Here is a 20,982-nt window from a genome sequence, read left to right on the forward strand (position 1 = left end):
TTCACTTTGTTTAACAATTTAGGATTAATAAAACATTCCGGACAGAGATCAAAGTTTCAACTTTTTAAATGCTGAAAATCTAATAACATGTTTTGTGAAAATAAAAAGGAAACTCGTATATCAAAAGTGAAACAATGGGGAAGACAAATCATATCAAATGTTTTACTACAATGAACGACATATACTGAAAGACGGGCAGAAATATGTCTACTAAACAAAGACATTTGAAACAATTCTGACCTTTATAAAAGAATTGGACCCAACAGAAAGTGGGTTTATAATAATATAATAATTATTAAAAAGAATAATTGGGTTTTGTGTGTACATGGCTCATCTGTGAGTCTTTAAATGTTTGCTGGAAACCAGTTCATTGTTATGTGATTGACAAAATAAGTCCCTTTGCTACGTGTAAAAATGTAAGTAACATTTGCGCCTCTGCTTCAGCTTCAGTAAAGACTGAGATGCTAATTCGCACTGACATAGGTCTGGCTGACAGCTAGCTGCTCAAGTGGCCACTTCATTAGACCACATGGCAACAACGCAGTGCATATAGGCATTTAGACCTGGTTAAGATGACCTGCTGTAAACCACAGCCTACCTGAATATTGTTGCTGACCACTTTAATTAAAAAATATATCCACCTGTAAGTCTTTTAATTCTTATAATGATGATTTTAAACAACAATTTTCAAAGAAAAACTAGCTGAAATTATCTCCATCCAGTCCCTTGAACGCTTTTATGAAGTTGAAGATGTCCTCCAACATCAGCGACAAGTTGCTGAGTCTGAAACAGATCTGCGTGAAATAAAGCAGGACGACACTCTCGCAAAGGAGGAAACTTTTAGCAGACCAGACTCACTGCCAACAGGAAGGGGCACAGAGGAGAAATAACAGCCATTCTTTAATGCATTTGAAACATTTTCTAGGAGTGTGTGAAAACCCAATGTGCTGTTGGCTGCTCTGTCCGTGCTGTCACATGGGCTTCCTCTGACTGTCAGCTGCCCCTGGATGATTACAGTTGCGTTATTATTTCCAAAAAATTAAAACAATGAGCAGAACGTCACTAATTAGCTTCTTGGATCTGAGTAAAGCAGCAGTGAGGGAGGTTTCTCGTTACAAACCACCCTTATTAACATTACATATAGGGACAGGATATCAATATAAAAACAGTTTTTTGTGTGTGTCAAGGTAAAATCTGACATCAGTCCAGGCTTTTTCAGTTTTAAATTTGAACCAGATTCTCATACAATCATGTGTAAGTCCCTCTCTAACATGACTTATCAACATGTGAGACTGAAATTTTCCTCTTCCTGGTTTGAAAGGAAACAAAGCTCACAAGTTCTGGCTCTTTTCTTTAAGTTTTTTTTTTCCTGACTCAAAAGGAAAATGAGAAGCGAAAAGTAAAAGCCTATGGCAGCAAAGCAGGCCTGACTTTCTGCTGCGCTCTTCAGATTGCACTATTTGTCATGTGCCTAATCTGGAAGTCATCAAGCACTGTGTTTAGTTTGAGCTAAGTCTGAAGTGGAGGAAGGGAGCCACAGGGTTGAGCTAGAAGCTTCTCTGTAGTCCACATGGAGGCCGGGACATCTGTGGAAGGAACTCCAAATACACTCAGGTTGAGTGCAAGTATTGGCATTCAGTGCTGGGGGAGGAAAAGGGCCAAACAGATGCTAGAGGTGAGAAATGTGTTGTTGTCCATTTAGGCAGTGAAAGGTTTTTGCATTAAGCACACGGTAAGTACAGACTAGGTCGCTAACTGAATGCTAGTAGTCACTTTTGCTAAATCCAGTCATTGAATTGGGCCTTTTGAACATGTTTTATTGTGCGTTTTACCTTTGGGAGCATTTTAATGCACTCGTCTCACAAATAATATGGCTTACTGTGCATTAGTTTGCGCTAAGAACTTGTTCAAGAAATCTTGTTGATAAACAAGGTGGCTAATATTAGCTTTTAACTTCATTATCTGCTCTCTTGACCTAATATATCCACTTCTGGAGATGCTTAATTTAAAGGCTTCCAAACTGGAGTTCACAAAAGGCTAAGTAATGCAAAGGTGGCAACATTCATCCTTTACATACAGTCTATAGTTTTACAAAATCAAGTTGTCAACAAAATACCCAATATACCATATATAACCAAAACAATATTAATTTAGATGATAGATCTGTACATGATAATGAATCCTAGCTAGACGCTAATCAAACTGGTTTATTATTTAACTGTATAAAATATATTGTTTTCTTCTGCAGTTCAGTAGCTCAGAGTTCTAAAGAACATGTATTTCAAAGCTATACTTCACTAAATATACTTAGTTACATTACACCACTGAAAACGAGGTACACACATGGAGAGCTGAGTTCTGCATCAGTGGAAAAACTGATCACCCACTGGTTGGAAAATGCACCCACCCCCACCTCAAGGGCCAAACCGAGGTCTCAAGCTGGCTGCTCCACTTGCTGGGCCTCCTTCTCCCCCCTTCCCCACAGCAAGGCTCTCCCTGGATAAGAACTGAAACCAAACTTATTTTTCCCCCCTCCTTTTTATTTGTTTGGCAGAAACAAATGGGAATAGACAGGACACTCTGTATGACACACTCCCAGAACCAGTTACTTAACAACAGCAATACTTCATTTATTTATGTGTCCTCATCATTCAGTCCATGTGCACAGATTACAGGATGTCTGCTGAGGAGCACCAGACACTTCACAGGTCAACTGGTTAGGATTAAGCCCACTTCATGTTAGGATTTGACAAACAAAATGCACCGAAGAGCCTCCTTTGCTCGTCCTTGTGCAGTCCATGTGAAGAATCGTTTCCACCGATACATTTCAAGCGTCTACAAACACATTAATTAATCAAATAGTACATTCTGTAAGCTCTAAAGAACATCCACTCTGAGCTAAAGGCCATTTATTTTTATGAGCAGTTTATTCTGACTGACTAGTGGTTCCCTTGTTGACAGTTAACAGATCCAGGTTTATTTTTTTAAAGTTTTTTTTCATAGTTTTTTTTTTTTTAAGGCAAGAGTGACATCATCAGCCCAGCCTGGATCCAGCTGACCATCATTCTGCGATCATAACTATGTACAAAATATATATAATCACGCTTATTTACAGAACATGTGGTAACAGACAATGCCTCGCAGGGCATCCACATGCTTAAAATGAATACATAACAGACACAGCACCTCTAGTGGCAGAAAGACAAAGACAGAAACTTAGAAATAAAACAAACAAACTTGGCACTTATAAGTTTCTCCCACTTCAAACAGAAAACTGAGACAAAATAAGAGTCAGTATTAGTGGTAAACAATGAATGGGCCCTCAATTTCACAGGCCAGCTTTTTTATTTTTGAATAGGCAGAAGAGGGCCAGATCATAAGTGGCACATCTCTGCCTCATCCTTCTTCTCTCCCCCCACCTGCACAATAAGTGTTATCTGAGCTTCACAGGAGGCAGATCAGGCTCTTGCCCTCCTCGATCTCCTCCTGAACCTTATCGCTGGAGGTGGCGATCTCAGCCTGAGCAGAGAAGACAGCGCAGACAAAGGTGAGCACAGTGCCACCCATGGCGGTGTAAAAGGCCCAGCCCATGGAGCAGAGACCGGCGCGGTACGGCGCCGCGTCTGGTCCGCAGTACAGCTGGACCTTGTCTGAACCCCAGCCAGCAGGGTACAGCATCAGACCTAGGATCAGGAACAGACCTGCAAGAAGGGAAACAAATAAAAGACATCATAACTCAAGTGTTTGTAATGAAATCCAGCATATGTAGCAGCCCTGTGCTTATTATACCTTGAAATACGGTGCGCTTCAACAGCAGAAGAGCTTTTAACTCAAAGCAGGCTTTCACCAGCTTTTTAATTTTAATCCTGCATGCTACAGATGGAAATCCCAAATTTCCTAAGCTAAGCAGTAACGTCATGATGTACGTCAGTAAGCGAACACATCATATCAACAGTTTAGGAGTGGATTCATTTCAGAGACAGACTAGCTTTCACGGCATGCTTGTATCAAGCAGAAGGAATAGCAGTTAGCCTGCACAACACTCTGTAACAGTGGCGTCAAGAAAGATGAGTTTTCTTTACAAAGAAAACCCAAAACACCCAAAACACAGCGTCAGCACAGCTCCTTATCTTGGCCAACATTCAGGCCTCTTGCTCAGATGACTTTTACAATATAGAACAGCTGCAATCTTAAAAATGTCTACACACATAAATAAAGAGGGAAGAAAAAGCATCAGAAATACTTCTGTGCCAGCTGAACTTCATCCACGAGAAGCAGCTGAACGCACATGGAAAATCTACCAAGTGGCTTTTGAGTGAAACGTTATTTTCAATGTGAACAATTAACCGAGGAGCGCCACGTCATCTCGTCTGCATGTTTATAAATCCGTGCACATATATAAACACATTGTCAGTATTTGTCCGTGATTCTAATCACATATGGTTAAATATGATTACAGCTTTGTTTTACTGCGTCTGTTTATGCAGCGGCCAGGGTTGCTTCAACGGTAGGAGGGACATCTGCAGGTTTGGACACATTCTTGTCAAGACTTTTTAAATGAAATCTAGGGGACGGCATCAAGAAAATCCATCAAAGAGGACATGATAAAGCAGTGACTCCATAAACTCAATGTGGATTCACCAGTGCATCGAGAAGACCTCCTGTGCTCTAAACATGTATTAAGCAGTGCTTGCCGCATAGGTGCTAAGTAGGTGACGGTGAAAGTAAAGTGTCACTGTTGCAAGAGACTCGGGCAGATTATTTTCTTGAAAATAAAAAACATTTCCGGCCGCAGCGGCGTGCTGGCAGCTCAAGCATCCTATCAGGACACAAAGAAGAAGAAAACGTTTAAACTGGCAGAAATGATTTCCTGTCTGATGTATGACAGAAAGACCTCTCAATCCTGTGCACAAAGCAGAGACTAGATCAACAGGATAAAAGTAGCCGATGGACTTTCCCGCCTGGCCCGGTCACTGGCCAACCCTCCGGCGTCCTGAGTCTTTGTAGGAGGAGGGGGGTCGCTTCCTGTGTTACCATGACCCACTTCTACCACTCTGCCTCTTCAGCTTGGCTTCAGCCCCTCGGCACGCACGGCTTGTCTCATAGATGGAAAGGCAACCTTCGTTCTAAATGCGTTTGCGTCGTTTCTTCTACTCTGCTCTGCCATGACAGCGGACGAGGTCAGATGGCCGGACGAGGAGTCTGCCTTCAATCAAAGCTCAGGAGGAAGCATTTACAGTAATACAATTACTGACAATAAAACAGCCAGACAGGGAACGAGGATTTAGCTCTCTTTCAACAAGCAGGTCCTGTTAGCTTCGCTCCATGAAAACCTCACGTGTAGCCTGCTTCAAGTCTGGCGGAGAACATGCCTTTTCTCTTCTAATCTCTCTTCCTCTTTCTTCCTCCTCCCATTCTCTAAAGCACCCAATATCGTATTAAACAGGGAAATGAAAACTAGGTCATAAATTCTTTCCACATGTTGCTGCCTTGCCCTAACGGCCAGACCGGCTCTGCTGATGGATTGAAGGCATGGTTTTAATTCACAACCCCACCCCTCCAAAGACCCCCACTCCACACACACACACTCATTCCCATTCCACCTTCAAGCTGGACCTTCTAACCTAATATCCCAGTGTGCTCCACCCTATTCTCTCTGCACTGGCTTGCGTCTCTGTTCACTTCCAAACTGTCAGTTCTGTCTTCAGTAAGAGAGGTTGTTAGTTTGGTTTTAAAAGTTGTTTACCATCATTATGAAACATCCACACCTCCGCTGTAACCACAGGAAAAGCTAATCAGTGCATGGGAATCGCATCTCTTATCATTCAGAGCTGACAAGTCTGCTTCCCTCTTTTATGTAACGTGATATCTTGTGTGAGAGTCATCATTACTCAACAGCACAGCTTAAATTCCCGCAAGACGCTGCTTTATTTTGTTTCTCCTCCAGCCTGGAGCTTAGTCACAGTCACCGATTAAACCTGTTTAAGTTTATGGAAGGTAATAAAAGTATTTGACACAGAACGTGCAAGAATCTGAGACAGTTTTATGGCCCTGTTTGTTTGCCGCTCTATCTGTAATCCCTTTCAGCTTGAGTGACGATGAGTGAGTACGTCATTTTAGTAAATGTACAGCAAGTTTAACTGGGGTATAACAAGTCTTTAGGGCCCCTAAAGTGTGCGCCTGCAGGATGCAAAGTTTAACCCGGCTGACCTTCAACAGGAGTCTGTCTGTTTTAGCTATCTGATTGCATAAGGTGAAAGGAATGACTTGAACTTCTCCTGAAATCTCAAAACCATCTGAGCTTAAACTATTTGTCTGTTTAAATTGCATCTGGGACACTGCGGCCATCAGAAAGGCGTCGTATAAAAAAGACTGCAGAGGCTGAAGTACAAAGTCCAAGTGACATCAACGAATGTGAAGACGAGGTTAATAGGTTTGGGAGTCACTCCAGTGAAATGACGTGACCGTCTCTGGCAAGAGAGTCGCAATCTTCCTATCTGAGGTCAATCATTTCCCCAAACATCTGCCGTCTGGCTCCAGTTTTCTCATTACCGGAGGGTCGGCACGCATTGTGGAAATAATGATAGTAGAAAAGTCGGTGTGGTAGCCTTGGTGATGGATATCAAGTGATTGTGATATCATTCACTGGCCTCGTGAAAAGTAGAGTAGAAGGCTGTAGAGCACAATGGCTGACTAATGTAGGAAGTAGTGACACTGTTAAGATACCGATGCAGTTGACCATCTCCTTTCTCATCCTGTGGCTGAAAACAGTGCTTCGGAAGCACAAAAGAAACTCTCCCGCCTCCTCAACTGTTTGATGCTTTCCTCGCCCCCTTTCCTCTTTCACATCCTCATCCTCTCAACAAAGAGGAAACTCAGGGGTGCATTTCTCCCCTTTTCTTTATCTCAACCATGTCTCCCGCAATCCAATGACTTAATATGTAAATAGAGGACTTTACGGTTATGTAACACTGTGCTTTGTGGGGCCATGAATCCACTTTTATAGATCACCTGACATATGACCGTCAATCTGGGCTCAGTGTGGAGGATGGTTTGTTTTTCATCACTCTTTGGAACATAAACAGAGGTAAAATGAATGGATTCAATCCAATCATTAATATACTTCTCAGTGTAAACTGTAGTTTACCATGCTAGTCAGTAATGTGTGTTATGGGGAACAAATTGAGCGACTCCCTGGTAACTAGCATTCCCTAGGTAAAAATGTGTATGCCCTGATAAGCTGGTGAGTGTTTCCTGGCAGTTGCTAGCGTGAAATTGGCCACAAACAGGTTTACAGCGCTGCACCCAAAAACCTCTTGTCATTACTTTGGTGGCTATTAGGCTATTATCTACTTTAAAAAAAAATTGCAACTAAGTTCGAATGATATATGACCAACTTATTCTGAAGTGAATATGAACATGTCCAAAGAAGAAGTCTGAGACGCTGTACGGCTTAGCAAATGTTCAACTGCTTACTTAAATGTGTACCCCACCAAAATTCTTTTGAGTCTATTAATTACCACTTCCTTGTTGACTTCCAAAGTGGCTCTTTAGTTGGAGTTTCCTTGCAACAACTAGTCTAGTTATAAACACATGTGGCTTTCTCATAATGGCAGCGGATGGAAACAGACATTCATTTTGCATTTACTCTAACCTCAATCTGTTACTGAAAACTGTTTGAACTGAACATCAGCTGGAAAGCAACATGCAAGGATCTCAGGAAACAATCTTTAATGCTAAATCCTGAATCCTGCTCGCAAATGCTGTTTTACCAAAATAGGAAGCAAACTTACTTGTCACCCGATCACTTCAAATTGCAACAAATTTTATTGGTAAACTCATTTAAACTGATCAAGTCACTGTATGACTTAGTGATGGGTCAAATAGGTACTTGGGAGTAGGGAGTTCTGTTTTGTTTTTTAATTTCTGTAGGCTTTCAAGATGACTTTGAAATGTTCATTTATTTTCAAGCTGAAAATAGTATAGGACTGACTTTTATGTATATTATAAAACCAAGTAGTTCTGCCACACCGCCACCTCCTCATATGTAGAAAGCTAAAGAAAGAATGACTGGTAGGGCTGAACGATATATCGCATTTGCGATAATATCGCGACATGATCAAGTGCAATTTTCTAACCGCAAAGGCTGCGATTATACTCTGGACATGTCCAAATTCATGGGCTGCATCCTCCTGAGGCCGCATTTGTAGACCGATTACGTCACAGCGACGCGCCGAAGGCTGTCCAAATTACTACCATATCCCAGAATTCATAGCGCGGCCCAGCCAAACTCCAGTTTCCAACAATGGCGGCCGCTACTAAGTTTTAAAATTACTCATACTAATCTTTCTGGGTCACAAAATAAACTTTTAACATATTTTCAGGCGAGAAAGTAGTTGTGTAAACATCAAATATCTGCTCGGTTTATCAAGATATCCCATATTTGCAAAAGTGCTTCGACGTTTTCAGAGGCGTCTGCTACCCACCAGCTCGACAGCTAGCCGGGAGCTCGAGGGTTACTGATGCGGCCGAGAACGGCACAACTCCCGGCACATCATTTTCAGATCACCGCGGAGTTTCGCTGCTCGGGTTAAACGTAATATATAAGTCACTTAGACAACCTAAAAATGTTATTGTTGGGCTTTTTTCAGTGTTTTGTTTGTTCGTGAGTAAATCGGTTTGGCTGAGATTAAAGTTATTAGATTAGATAAAATAAAACTTTATTAATCCCCCGGGTGGGTTCCTCCTTGGTTTTCACACAGCTGACTAAACGTCAAACAGAAAACTTATTAAACAGAAGTATGAGACAGTCGAGAATTTACACCAGTGTCTGGTTATATTTTAGATAGCAAGAAGCAGACGGCCGAGTTTATTAAACTCCACCGAGACAGCGGTGACGCTAATCAGAACTAGCCTTCTGATTCAGAAGGCTAGACCGTCCAGTTTCACGCCTTTAAATTTTAAAGGCGTGTTTGTGTGTGTGTGTTTATACAATTGCTATTATGTTTGCACTTTATGTGTAATGTTACTGACTGCAGAGATCAGTAAGATGTGTGTATTTTTTATTTATTAGTTTTATTTATTTAATATTATTTTTTAATTGAATGACTGTCTAGTAGTTCACAGATGTCGAAAAACTGAGTGTGGTAAAGCCACTGATTTTGTTTATGTATATTTCTGCAATCTGCACATTGTACTGACTTTCATTTTAATGTTTACACCAGGGTTCCTTGTCAGCACTTTATGCTCAGATGTTTGTAAGCTAAAAATAAACTATTGTGTATGTTCAAATATACTGTTGTGATTGAAGAAGTTAAATAAAAATGTCAGTCATCAATTCATGCATCACCTCATGTCATCATAACAGAGGTCTGTCTTCCAGGAAAGAACAGTTTAAAATTAATGTAATATAGTATTGGCCATACTATATGATGTATTGCTTGTCTTTGTTTAATAATACAGAAGACAAAGACCTTAAAAAATAATCGCATATCGCATCGCAATCGCAATATTGGGGCAAAAAATCGCAATTAGATTATTTTCCATAATCGTTCAGCCCTAATGACTGGCATTACAAATAGTGTTTTGAAGGATTTCTGCTTGTTCAATATGGCCTATAATAGCCAGAGAAATCTATGTTTAGTTCCTCAGTATCAGCAGCATAATAAATTTAAGATAGCTGACAAAGAGTCATCTGTCTCCTATACATTAACTCACTGAGTTAAGGTTATGCCGCTGAATAGAGGCATTGGTAAATGAATGTTTTGTCCTAAATAAACATTGAGCAACTTAATCTTAATGAAAAGAAATGCATTCAAAGGAGCCACCCACTGGCTGAATGGATTTTGCTCTTTCAGGTCAGCAGGCCTGCATAGATCTGAGGGTACAGCTTGGCTTATCCTTGTCTACACACCCACCGTTTCTGTTTGGGCCTCCCACAAATAAACAACTGTGGGGGAGGACAGCCATAATCACCGGAGAGCTGAAGGCTACACTCTGTGAAAAAAAGATGAGGTTCAGCGAGCATGATCTCATGGCCTCCTCCCTTCCATAATTCACCACAGTGAGTCAAAGTGGCCCGGGATCTGACCTCATGTGCACAGGCACAGACACAGAATGTACGGCCGTCACACATAAAGAGAGATACGCATGCGTACTCGACCCCTTTGGAGACCAGAGGAGTGTCAGAAAGCTCCAGCTGACTGCGTGAAGAATAAATATTTGGGCGGTAGTTGCTCCAGTTGATGACAAAGAGTCACCATGCCCTTTAAACTTCTGCTTGGGTTAAGACTCACTGAGGGCTCCACAAGAATAAAACACATAATTCCAGCAGTGGGAGTTGTGGTGCTCATAATGAATGTGTTTAACTGAGAGCACAGCGTTTCATTTACCTTGATGAACCGTGGACGCCGCAGGAATGAACAGAAACAATACGGTTCAGATGAACAAACTTTCTTTCAGATTACAAAACTTGAACACGTATTTCTCAACTCCATGTCCTCAGTCTAAACTGACTCCTCATTAGGTACGAGAAAAACAAGCACGAGGAAGATTAAAGTCGTTCAGTCACAGTGTTTTGGCATTACAGAAAGCAGACAAATATTTGTTAAATACGGCTTATATGTTCTTTGTATCACTGATGTGAAAAGTAAGGCAGTTTAAGACCTCGTTTACTTTCTCACCTCCAGATCTGGTCAATCATTGCCAAAGTGTGGATGTCAGATTGTTACTTTCGGAAAGCTACTGCCCATAAAGGCGTGTGCTTTTCTAAAGCTCTCCATCCATCAGACAAATTTGAGCATCTGACCAAAAACCAGTATGGGCGCCAAACCTTTCAAAGTCGTGTTAAATATCAAAACTGTTTTATATAAATTGTGTGAGAATCTCACCTGCAATTCCCTGCAGCAGTCCGCACACATTAAAGATGCTCTTCTTCATGATGCTTTGAAAGCACATGGTGAAGACGGAAATGAATGCCACGGCACACAGCAACAGGATCCCTGCAGCCAGGAAGATAGAAGTAGCCTGCCAGAACCCGCTGGCAATCTCTCCAAAGTGGACTGCGTACGGTCCGCACAGTATTCCCCGCAGTTGAGGCAGTTTTATACAGCGACCATAGATGCCTAAAGTGGGCCTGTAAGCCTCTCCGGCTGTGGTGGCCCCATGGGGGCCGAAAACTGCATCGGATGCACGGGGGAATCCAACGAGCCAGTCGGTGCTCATGAAGGCGATGAGCTCTCCGAACGCGGCAACAATACTCAGCAGAGTCCACAGCATGGAGCGACAGGTGACAATAACATGGCACATGCTGACGGTGGCTGGATGGCTCCCTCTGTTGCGATTTAAGACCTTTACTTGCTGAGAGATGAAACGCTGGATTGTGGATAGAAAGTCCTCAAAAGACAGAGAGCAAAGGTTGTGATCGTTCTGCAGCGAAGACGTGAGAGCGAGTGAAAACCCTTCAGAGGAAGAAGAAGGTGACACCGCTGTACACAAAAGGTTCACGTCAATGATTCACAGCCTGCTCCTTCTCTGTTTTTCTCTCCACTTCTCTCACTCCTTATCTTAACCTGGTGTTGTCTCAGTACAGCAGGTTCCTCCTCCTTGAGCTCACCCTCCTGTCGGTGCGGTCTTCAGACTCTTATTGTGCTTGGTTTTTGGTGTCTACATTGTATTGAAGTTGTGTTCCCTGAGCCAGCCCGCTGGCGTCACATCAAACACACCTAAAAGATAAAACAGGGAGGGACAAGAACAGGGTTAGTGCTTTAATTGCACATATAAAGGCTCAAAGATGATCAGTCATTTCTGCTGTGCTTGAGGAAGTGCAGGTCAGAGTTACGCCTCCCGGTTTCCCATCATATTTTACAAAAGCAGGAGTGTGGAGGATGAAAAGAGTGTGCAGAAGGAACAGAGAAAAGAGGCAGGGAGGCTCCTGGTGTAGATCTTTAAGAGGGGAGTCTAATGAGTTGTGAAGAGACATGCTCGTTTGAAGTGGGCCTCATTCGCTGTGTTTATGTTGAATGATTTGTGATCAGGCCACAGATCAGGCTCTGCACTCCCTGTAAAGTTTTGTGATTGAGGCAGCAAAATTTTAAAGTGTTGAAAAACAGAACATTTCTATCTATGCCTGTGCTCGTTTGTGCATATGTGTGTGTGCTGTGGGGGAAGAGGGGAAAGGTTAAAATAGACTTGGAAAAAAGAGGAATGAGGAGCGGATGCAGACGAAGAGAAAAACAAGCCCGAGGCCTCTCATCAAGCAGCCCACACAGCTGACCTGGGGTCAGTCAATGGCTGATAGCGTAACGGCCGTCCGGCTGTCACACAACCACTGATAACCTCAGTGGCAGCAATTCTGCAGAGTCAAAGATGATACAAACAGGAAGCAGCAGGTGGTCTCAAATGCACATCTGGCACAGCACACGGATGAAATATACACTGCTACTCAAGCTCCAAACCTCATGCATGGGTGTTTCCATTTGAAACCCTCTATACTTTATCACAAGCTATAACTAATTTGAACTAGTTTAATGCACATTAATAGATTATTATAAATGGCATATGTTCTCTTGAAAAATCTTATATATACTTCATAATTTTGAATTCAAGACTCATAGTCATTCTTTATAATGTGGTCTTACTACTAAGTGGATTCATCTGATTGTTCTTCCACTAGCAATAATAGTTGAATTTTCCTATTGAATTCTCCATTTATCAATTTCCAAAAGCGTTTTTAATTGAGCTGTAAACTTCCTGTTAAAAAGAAGTTCTTCCTTCCTGCTATCGCCAAGTTTTATTTTATTGCAAACCTTTTACATATCATAATTACACTGCAATAAAACCCCTTTCGGGTGAGAGATATCATTCATTTTACTACACAGAAAAAAATGGTTTCCCTACCCAAGGCTGTCTCAAGACTAGATGGATAAAATGTCAACCTGTAGATAACCTACAGAGAGTTTTTGTCTAACAAATGTAAGCAGGAACGCCAGAAAAGATTAAAAGGAGCTTATATAGGAGCTTTTAAGTATTTGTGCTCATGTGCTAAATACAGCTCTAGGTTAAAGCTGAGAGTTGTTTCTTTTCTTTGAGGGTTTTTTGTGCCATGGTTTCCCTGCTGCCTCTGGGGAGTCTGTTAGTCATTCTCCAACCAATGTTTGGCAGAGCAGCAAAGGGAGCCGGGGGCCACTGTTGACACGTGTGCCGCCCGCACTGTGAGGTTTCCATTGCCCAGCCCTTGGAGTGCCCTTACAGAGAGGGTCGGGACAGACGTTCGTCCCCTTGTGGTTACATCCCGTTGTGTAACACTCAGTATGTGTGTGTGTGTGTGTGTGTGTGTGTGTGTGTGTGTGTGTGTGTGTGTGTGTGTGTGTGTGTGTGTGTGTGTGTGTGTGTGTGTGTGTGTAAGTGTGTGTAAGAGCACATCACAAACTTTGATCTTTGTCACCCTGTTGAGATATCAACAGCGGTTCGCCTTCCTCAACCCCCCTGTCTTTTCCAGTGGAGAAAATGAGCCAGATCTGTGGTCCTTGTGTATGTGTGTGAGCTGACGTACAATATGTTTGGACTGTGTAAAGCAGATGAGATCATAAGAACAGGCACAGAGAGCTGCTTCAGTGGAGTTGGACCAGAGTTAGTTTTATGAATCACAAGCATTTTCGTTGCTTCACCGTGAACAATTGCGAGAACATATGCACACTTATACAGTTCACTTTTTTGAAGAACTCTTCCCAGGCCTTAAACTGATGATGTCTCAGGGGTGTTTTGAATAATGTCTGACATAAAGATTTAAGATTTAATATTTGACTCTAAAGTATTTAGTCAAACATTTCCTAGCTAGTTGCAAAGACTATTTCTTCCCTGACAGAAATATTGTTGAAAACACACTGGAGCCAAAAAAAAAAAATCTAAACCAGCTGGAAAATATTTGAAGACCTTGAGCCTTAAACTTTGACCTTGCTCAGCCATAGTGTGTCTGCACCACATGCCTCTCAGATGCACAAAGGCAACTAGCAGGTTTCTATGTCTGTGAAGTTTCTTTGAATTTGGGTACTTAAACAAGTCTGGTTCAATTAATGCACCTGGTATTTGTGACAATATATACCCAGACGTCTGCTTCCTGTTCCCAGACAGACAGATTTGAACAGGTATGAAGAACGCAGGTTTCCCAAGCTAGAGTGGAGCATGGTAGTCCATAAATGTGAGGCTTGAGGTGGATTTATGATGTCTTTTATACTCCCAGAGTAACCAGGCAGGAGATAGAGGATTATTTGAGGATCAGTTTACATACACAAAAGAGTTAACAGCCCTCAGACTGCACCTGCCACGATAGTGACACCCAACACTAATCCCCATCTACAAGACTCCCTGCATCTGACACATACTCCCATAAAGTGTGAGCAAGTAACCAGCTGTTAGAAAGAAAAGGAACTTCTCCAGAGTTTCATCTCAGTTGTCCTGCAGCCATTAAATATTGTGCTTGTTGAAACAAATGAACAAATAAAGAGGAACACGCCTCAGCTGCATTAGCTTAGGGTACACTCCTAAGCTAATGCTAAAATGCTCCTGATGCCGATGCCAATGCCCTTCAAATCTACACACAATCACATTAGCATACTTGCATATGACATTTAGACCAAACTACACTTGGACGCAAACCAAATTTTAACTTGATTATGTCTACTAAATTCCATAGCATTTAATCTCAAAGCTATGGAGACACTTCACTAAAAAACTCAAAAAAAAACTCATGGTGTAGCTAGAAGAAAAGATTAATGGATTGTTTAAGTCACTGAGCATCATCCTCTTGAAACCATTAATACCAATACTATTTTATTTCTACATTTCTTCCCTTCAGCTCGCATCATTCAGTCTTTTCTTATCTTTTCTATGCTGATGACATTCAGCTGTGTATGTCTTTTACGCCTCACCAGTTGGATACGTTGTCCACTCTAGTCCAGCATTTACCCAGGATTAATGATTGGCTCTCTATCAATTACTTCGTTTTAGACACCAACAAAACTTCATTTTGTTTAACCAGTAAATCCTTTGTTTGAAAACTTGGAGAAATATCTGATTCCTCTCTGGGTTTGACTCTCATGTAAAAACCTTTCTTGTTCCTGTTTTTCTCATTTAAGGAACATTTCTAAATTGATCTTTGGTGGAACTAGAGGAACATATTCATCACAATTACGATTACTAACTTGAACAATTGATCTCTCATGCATCCAAACGATACAGAAAGCTGCGGCCAGACTATTAATACGTTCACATTACAAAGAACTAAACTATTTAGTCCATCTTTATATCAAACACACTGCTACTCATAGTTTTCTATGAGAATCTCAGAATCTGCTGGTCATTCTACGTACAAGCCTGAAGACTAGGTGTGGACTGAGCTTTAGCAGTGTGGCTTCCTTTCCAACCCTTTGAAACAGTCTCCCACTACAATTACGTTTAGCTGACTCTGTGGAGTACTTTTATCCTCTGGATTTCGTGGACACCAATTTCATGGCAAGATTATAATTCCACTCATAATGGGACTTAAGCAAAATTTAGATGTTCACCTAAGTCATGGGGTCATGAATGGCTCTGAAAACAACTCCATCTACCCAGTAGTTGTTGAGACATTCATTGTAAACCAAAAAACTAAGCTGTTTATAGGCCTGAAAAGCTTAACACTACGGCTCCTGCTGAGAGCATCCATTCAGCTTTTCCCTAATCACAACAGCAAAACAGAAGGAAACGCCTTTCCACACTGCCCCTGACAGGAAGCAATCTACATATCTACTGTATGGACTTGTTGCAACTAAAATCCCATCCCACCACTGCTTCAACCTGCCTAAAGAAATTTAAAGAGTTTATTCATTAAGAAAGAGCCAAAAAGATCAGATACAATTAATACAAAGCACTTATAACCCTCTGGTGTCATTCTGGTAATGCCACCATAGTGACAAATCACAAATCCTGTTTATTTTTTGGGTTCCCTGCATTCCCAGCCACACCTCTCGTGTGCTGATTTTATCTGTGAGGATCTGTTTGAATGAGAAGCCCCCGCAGCTACAGAGGGGGAATGCAGGCTGTGATTGGTCTTAAATAACTAATAACCATTCAAGATAAACCACATAGTGAAAAGATGACAAGCAGTCTTACAAATATAATATTTGGGTCAACGTCAACTCTGTAAATAAGTTGCAATGAAAGCACATCATCTGTCTTTCTTTGTATTTCAAGACTTTCCTTTGTTTATTTAAGGAAAATTACAGTTTCTGTCACTAACAAAGGAGTTTGTTTCTCACCACTTCTGCACATCTGCTCAGAATCCCGGAGCTCCGAAACACTATAAATAGTCTGTGATTAAGACCAAGGTATGCTATTTTACTGCATCAGCAAGGCAGTTCTTTAGATTTAGTTTACCCCAGGAGTCAACCCAGTTGTTTAAACAGGAAATGAAATCAGGAAAATTAAGAGAAATGAGACAATAGTCCAACCTGTCTCCATTGGCTTGTGGATAGTCCAGCTCTCCTGTAAATGCGGCCTCTGTGCCCCTGCTCTCCTCTGCTCACACACTTTAATAACCTCCCTCACGCTCGAGACTCCAGGACCCTCCCACCGTCCCTCCTCTTGGACCAATGCATCTGCTCTGATTGGCTAGACTGACAGCAGATCCAAACTTTCTGAAAGGGTCCACATGGTGGCCATATTTCAGTGCTGAATCTGGGTTAAAATAACAAGATGTGGAGCTGCCCAGGGTTTCTCTCCTCTTTCTCTCTTGGTTTCAGTTTCTCTCACCTTCTCGCTCTGTTTTCATGGCTCACTGCACCTTCTCAATCATCCAAGCCCAACATTTCACTATCAGCTTCAATAAGATTTGCATTTTCAATTTCTTAAATCTGAAATATATAACTTTAAGCATTTGGGTAACATACAGCTGTGTGAGCATCACTTCAAAATAGACTGGTTTAACACTTATTTATCCATGTTAATAATAAACTACAATATGGCATTTCTATAATTTGGTTTGTAAATTACATATTTTGGTTGCATCCATTTTTACTGGATGTGTTGGGAACATTTATGGATAGAAATTCTAGGTGGAGTTAGCTGCAGTGCCAAGCTCGCTGGGCTTGGGACTGAATGTGGGTGGTCATGCTGACCTGATTGACCACTTGCCACAAAGTGCAAAACAGCTGGGATGCAAATAAGCATCTCCAAGTCTGAAATGATGGTTCTCAGCAGGAAAAGGATGGATTGCCTGCTCCTGTGTGGGGACGAGTGGCTGCCTCAGGTGGAGAAGCTCATTATATATGAGTCAAGGATGAATGGAGCAAGGAACTGACAGCTGAGCTCAGTCGTATAGATATGGAGCTTGATTATTTGGTGGGAGCACAGCTGGAATGGTTTGGGTGTCTGTCACAGGTGAGGTGCTTGGGGTACATCCAGCTGAGAAGATATCCCACAGCAGACCCAGGAAGAGATTACGTCTATTGGCTGATTTCGGAATGTTTCAGTATCCCCCCTAGAACAGCTGGGAGATTGTAGCATATGCTGGGTGAGAGGGAAGGAATAAGTATGTATGCAAGTATACCTAAAGAAAACAATTACTTATATAGCTTATATATACGTAACCTTTGAAGTGCAGGATTTGTTCACTAATGTATAAAATGGCACACTGAATATAAATAGGTTTTGCTATTTAGTTTGTAAAACTCAAAAATTGTAATCAGGCTTGTTTCTATTAAAAAGGGGTCCATGAACGATGACACACACAGATCCTGTTACATCAGACTGCTGTAAAAGATAGCTGCCTCGATGCTTGTTAACTGACTGATTGAGCAGATGGTTTGATGTCTGACTAATGGATTAACCTTTCTGGCTGATGGGAGAAAAGTGCCCTGGGATTGCTTACAGCAGCACTGTGTGCATTCAGCCAACAGTGCACTCAGCCACAGTGTTTCTCTGACTTTTGTGTTCACTCGCAAATGAGATCCATATGAAGACAAAAAAATAATAAAATGGGGGGGGGGGGGGGGGGGGGGGGGGGGGCAGGAGGCAAACAGGAAGAGAAGCCAATAGGTCAGTTAGACACTTGAATGCAACCTGCAAAGCATGAGGAAGAGGCCTTTCTTATCACTTTCAATTAAAGTCAGGCCAGAACAGTTCAAAAATGCAGCCTGTGAATGCAGATGTATACATGCTAGACCTAATAAAACTTCAACCTATTTTCTAATAAACCCTGGTGACTCATCCTCCTCCTACGGTAGAGTTGTATGGGAAGAAGTTAAATGAGCCATTTTAATTCAACCCAGTCACACTCAACAAAACAGCTACGAAGGCTCCAGGCTTTTTAATTTTTTTTATACTGTGAACATACAGTTTTCTGTAATAGCAGTGATACAATTCAAAATTCTTATTATTTCTTGATACAGTGGCGCTTTATGTCAAATGATTTTAGAAACCAGAGCACTCATATCCGTCCAACAGTGTGATCGCAGCATCCAGCAGAAGTGAAAAGCTGTAGCTAGCTAATTAACAGGTTAACCTTGTTTGTTTAATATAAGCTTTCATTATTCTTTATATTAAAAAGTAATTTACAGTTTTCTTTATTTTTAGGATTACAAGACAAAAGTAAAGACAAGACTAAAGTTAAATGTAACACTGTAACTACTAGCTAACTAACTACTAGCTACTACTATAGTAAGCAGTAATTGTTAGAATCTATAAATGAATAAAAATAATACAAAAAACTACAACAATGAAGAAAAGAAAACTACACAGCGTGCATTTTTGTTTTTCAGAGAAAAAAAAATCACCCTTTTCTTTTGGGAGTTTGACCCCTGATCTCCTAACTGTACCTCAGACCTGATTCTGGGACCCTCTTGTACTCGCTGTCACTCTCATCCAGTTCGCTGTCCTCACCGAGGGAGTGTACTTATTACCCTAACCGTCCAATCAAATTTTATCCTCCTATGAAAGCTGCTTGTGCTCATTTCCTGCAGCTTTGTACATTATCATTTTAGTGCATGATTTGATTGCTTACACATCACATCAATCAATGCTCTCAAAAAGTGATCTCAATCCCTGCTCCAACATACCTCCTTCAAATGTCCTGCTGGGCTGCAACTGCCTGACTGATCATTTGAACCAGGTGTTTTGGAGTGGAGAAACCCCTAAAATATAAAACAGATTCTGATTCGGAAATCAGAGTCTGTCTCTAATCAACTAAAAGTAATTCTTCAGATATTCTTGCACATGCACATATTTTCTTAAATATACTCATTTCAATTCAAACATACATAAAAAATGTTAGTAGTCTTAGCAGTAGCTAGCACTGTGCCACATCCAGATTTGGCACTAGAAAGGATTGCTCCACCCCCAGGTCAAAGGTCAGATACTATGGTACTCCTCATTTTACTCAATATTTAGGTGTTTTATGTCACAAAATATGCACAGGTACATAAATGAAAAACAAATTTAAGGGGCAGTGTAATCACAATATAGATGGTTCAAGAATCTTAAGCAGAAATTACTTAATAATAATAATCATTATATGTGCTATTTATTATTATATTATTTTTATAATCTTTAATTATTTTAACTAATATTAATCGGTTATGTGCTTCTTGCCATTTACTGCTTCGAATACTAATGTAGTAGAACTAGCTGGATACACTTAGGTTGGCGGTTTACATCAGAAAAGACACACTGTTCAATTTACTTCTTTTATACTCCTGTGGTTTGGTTTTGTTATCAGACCTCCATGTACTGCACACAGAGTCACTGCACACTGGCTGTTGCTTAAGCTTTTATCCAGATAATCGCTGTTTCAAGATGTTGGGGCGAAAAGTCCTCCGAAAAGACACCAATCAGTTCCACTTTCAGTTAATATTTTTACTCATTATCCTGACTGTGAGTGGGCCTAGTTCTCAGATACGATATTTGTTATGTAGAGATACAAACTCAGAACACCCAGAGACTTCAATTGATTCTCACAGACAAAGAGAAAGCTACCAACATCTCAGAGATTTCTCCTGGCAGCCTCAGGAGCTCTGACAAAGCACAGACGCTCACATCAAAGACCAGTGGATCAGCAGGGAGTAACCATCTACATGTACACACCAGACGCCTGCCAGGCTAAAACATCATTCATACAGATCCAAATAGAACATAAGGTGTCTTGCTTTGAGCTGCTAGTCATTCATCTTTCCTCGACAGACTTTTGTCTGTGGAATCATGAAGACTTAAAGGAAGAGAATAAAAAGTGGGGTGGCGACTGATAAAAGAAATCCAACGGACAGTGGAGCCAGATTGTCTGTTTTTTTTGGGAAAACCTAAACAAGAATTTTTTCGCCCAATTACAAAAAATGCTCTCATTAGCCTCCCACAATAAATATAAAAAGTATTTAAATACATTTGTTTTGATCAACAGAAAAAAATGACATATATTTAAATTGTAATAATCATTAAAATTAGAAATGAATGTGTCTAAACAGCCCTAATTCTTCATAAAAACTTAAAAACATTTACATATATATGGATTCATGATGTATATAGTTACACATGCACAAAAAGCTATCACCTGAGCCCTTATTCCTTTTAAAAGGAGGTTGACAGCCTTTTTCAGGCTTGCAGGTTATTGTTTTGGTTCTCCAAATGGAATATCAATGCAGGACGGAACAACAAATGTCAAGTCTTTGTTGGGCTCATCCAGGAAATGTAAAGTTCAGTGAGTTAATAATGAGACAGGAATACATCCACAGATGACTGGCAATTAGACATGGGAGCAAATGTGACACAGGAGGAAACAAGCAAACACAGAAAATCACAAGGTACATGGGAAAAGTGAACTTCAAAGTAACAAAGTAACCAAAAGACAAAAAAACTAACTCTGAAACATGGAAGATAAGAAAGATAAGAAAATAAGTAAAATCTGATGGGCCGGGACATCTCATCACTTTACAGTTTTAACTCACACTCACTATGAGA

General features: G+C 40.9%; 1 protein-coding gene across 4 annotated transcripts in view; it reads right to left on the reverse strand.

The window, feature by feature from the left end:
* Positions 1 to 2,519: 2,519 nt before the first annotated feature.
* The window catches only part of lhfpl2a (LHFPL tetraspan subfamily member 2a), a 38,694-nt gene continuing 20,231 nt past the window's right edge, over positions 2,520 to 20,982 (reverse strand). For 3 of the 4 annotated variants that reach the window (XM_080868764.1, XM_080868766.1, XM_080868765.1), the window contains 2 exons: positions 10,890 to 11,723; positions 2,520 to 3,701 (listed from right to left, as the gene is read on the reverse strand). In XM_080868764.1, coding sequence (XP_080724890.1) covers positions 3,445 to 3,701; positions 10,890 to 11,307 — 675 coding nt within the window. In that variant the 5' untranslated portion in view covers positions 11,308 to 11,723 and the 3' untranslated portion in view covers positions 2,520 to 3,444. Of the gene's footprint in view, positions 3,702 to 10,889; positions 11,724 to 16,487; positions 16,608 to 20,982 lie in introns of those variants that run through there. The other variant, XM_080868767.1, reaches the window with a different exon arrangement.

Source organism: Rhamphochromis sp. 'chilingali', assembly GCF_963969265.1.
Source record: "Rhamphochromis sp. 'chilingali' genome assembly, chromosome: 2".
NCBI lineage: Eukaryota > Metazoa > Chordata > Actinopteri > Cichliformes > Cichlidae > Rhamphochromis > Rhamphochromis sp. 'chilingali'.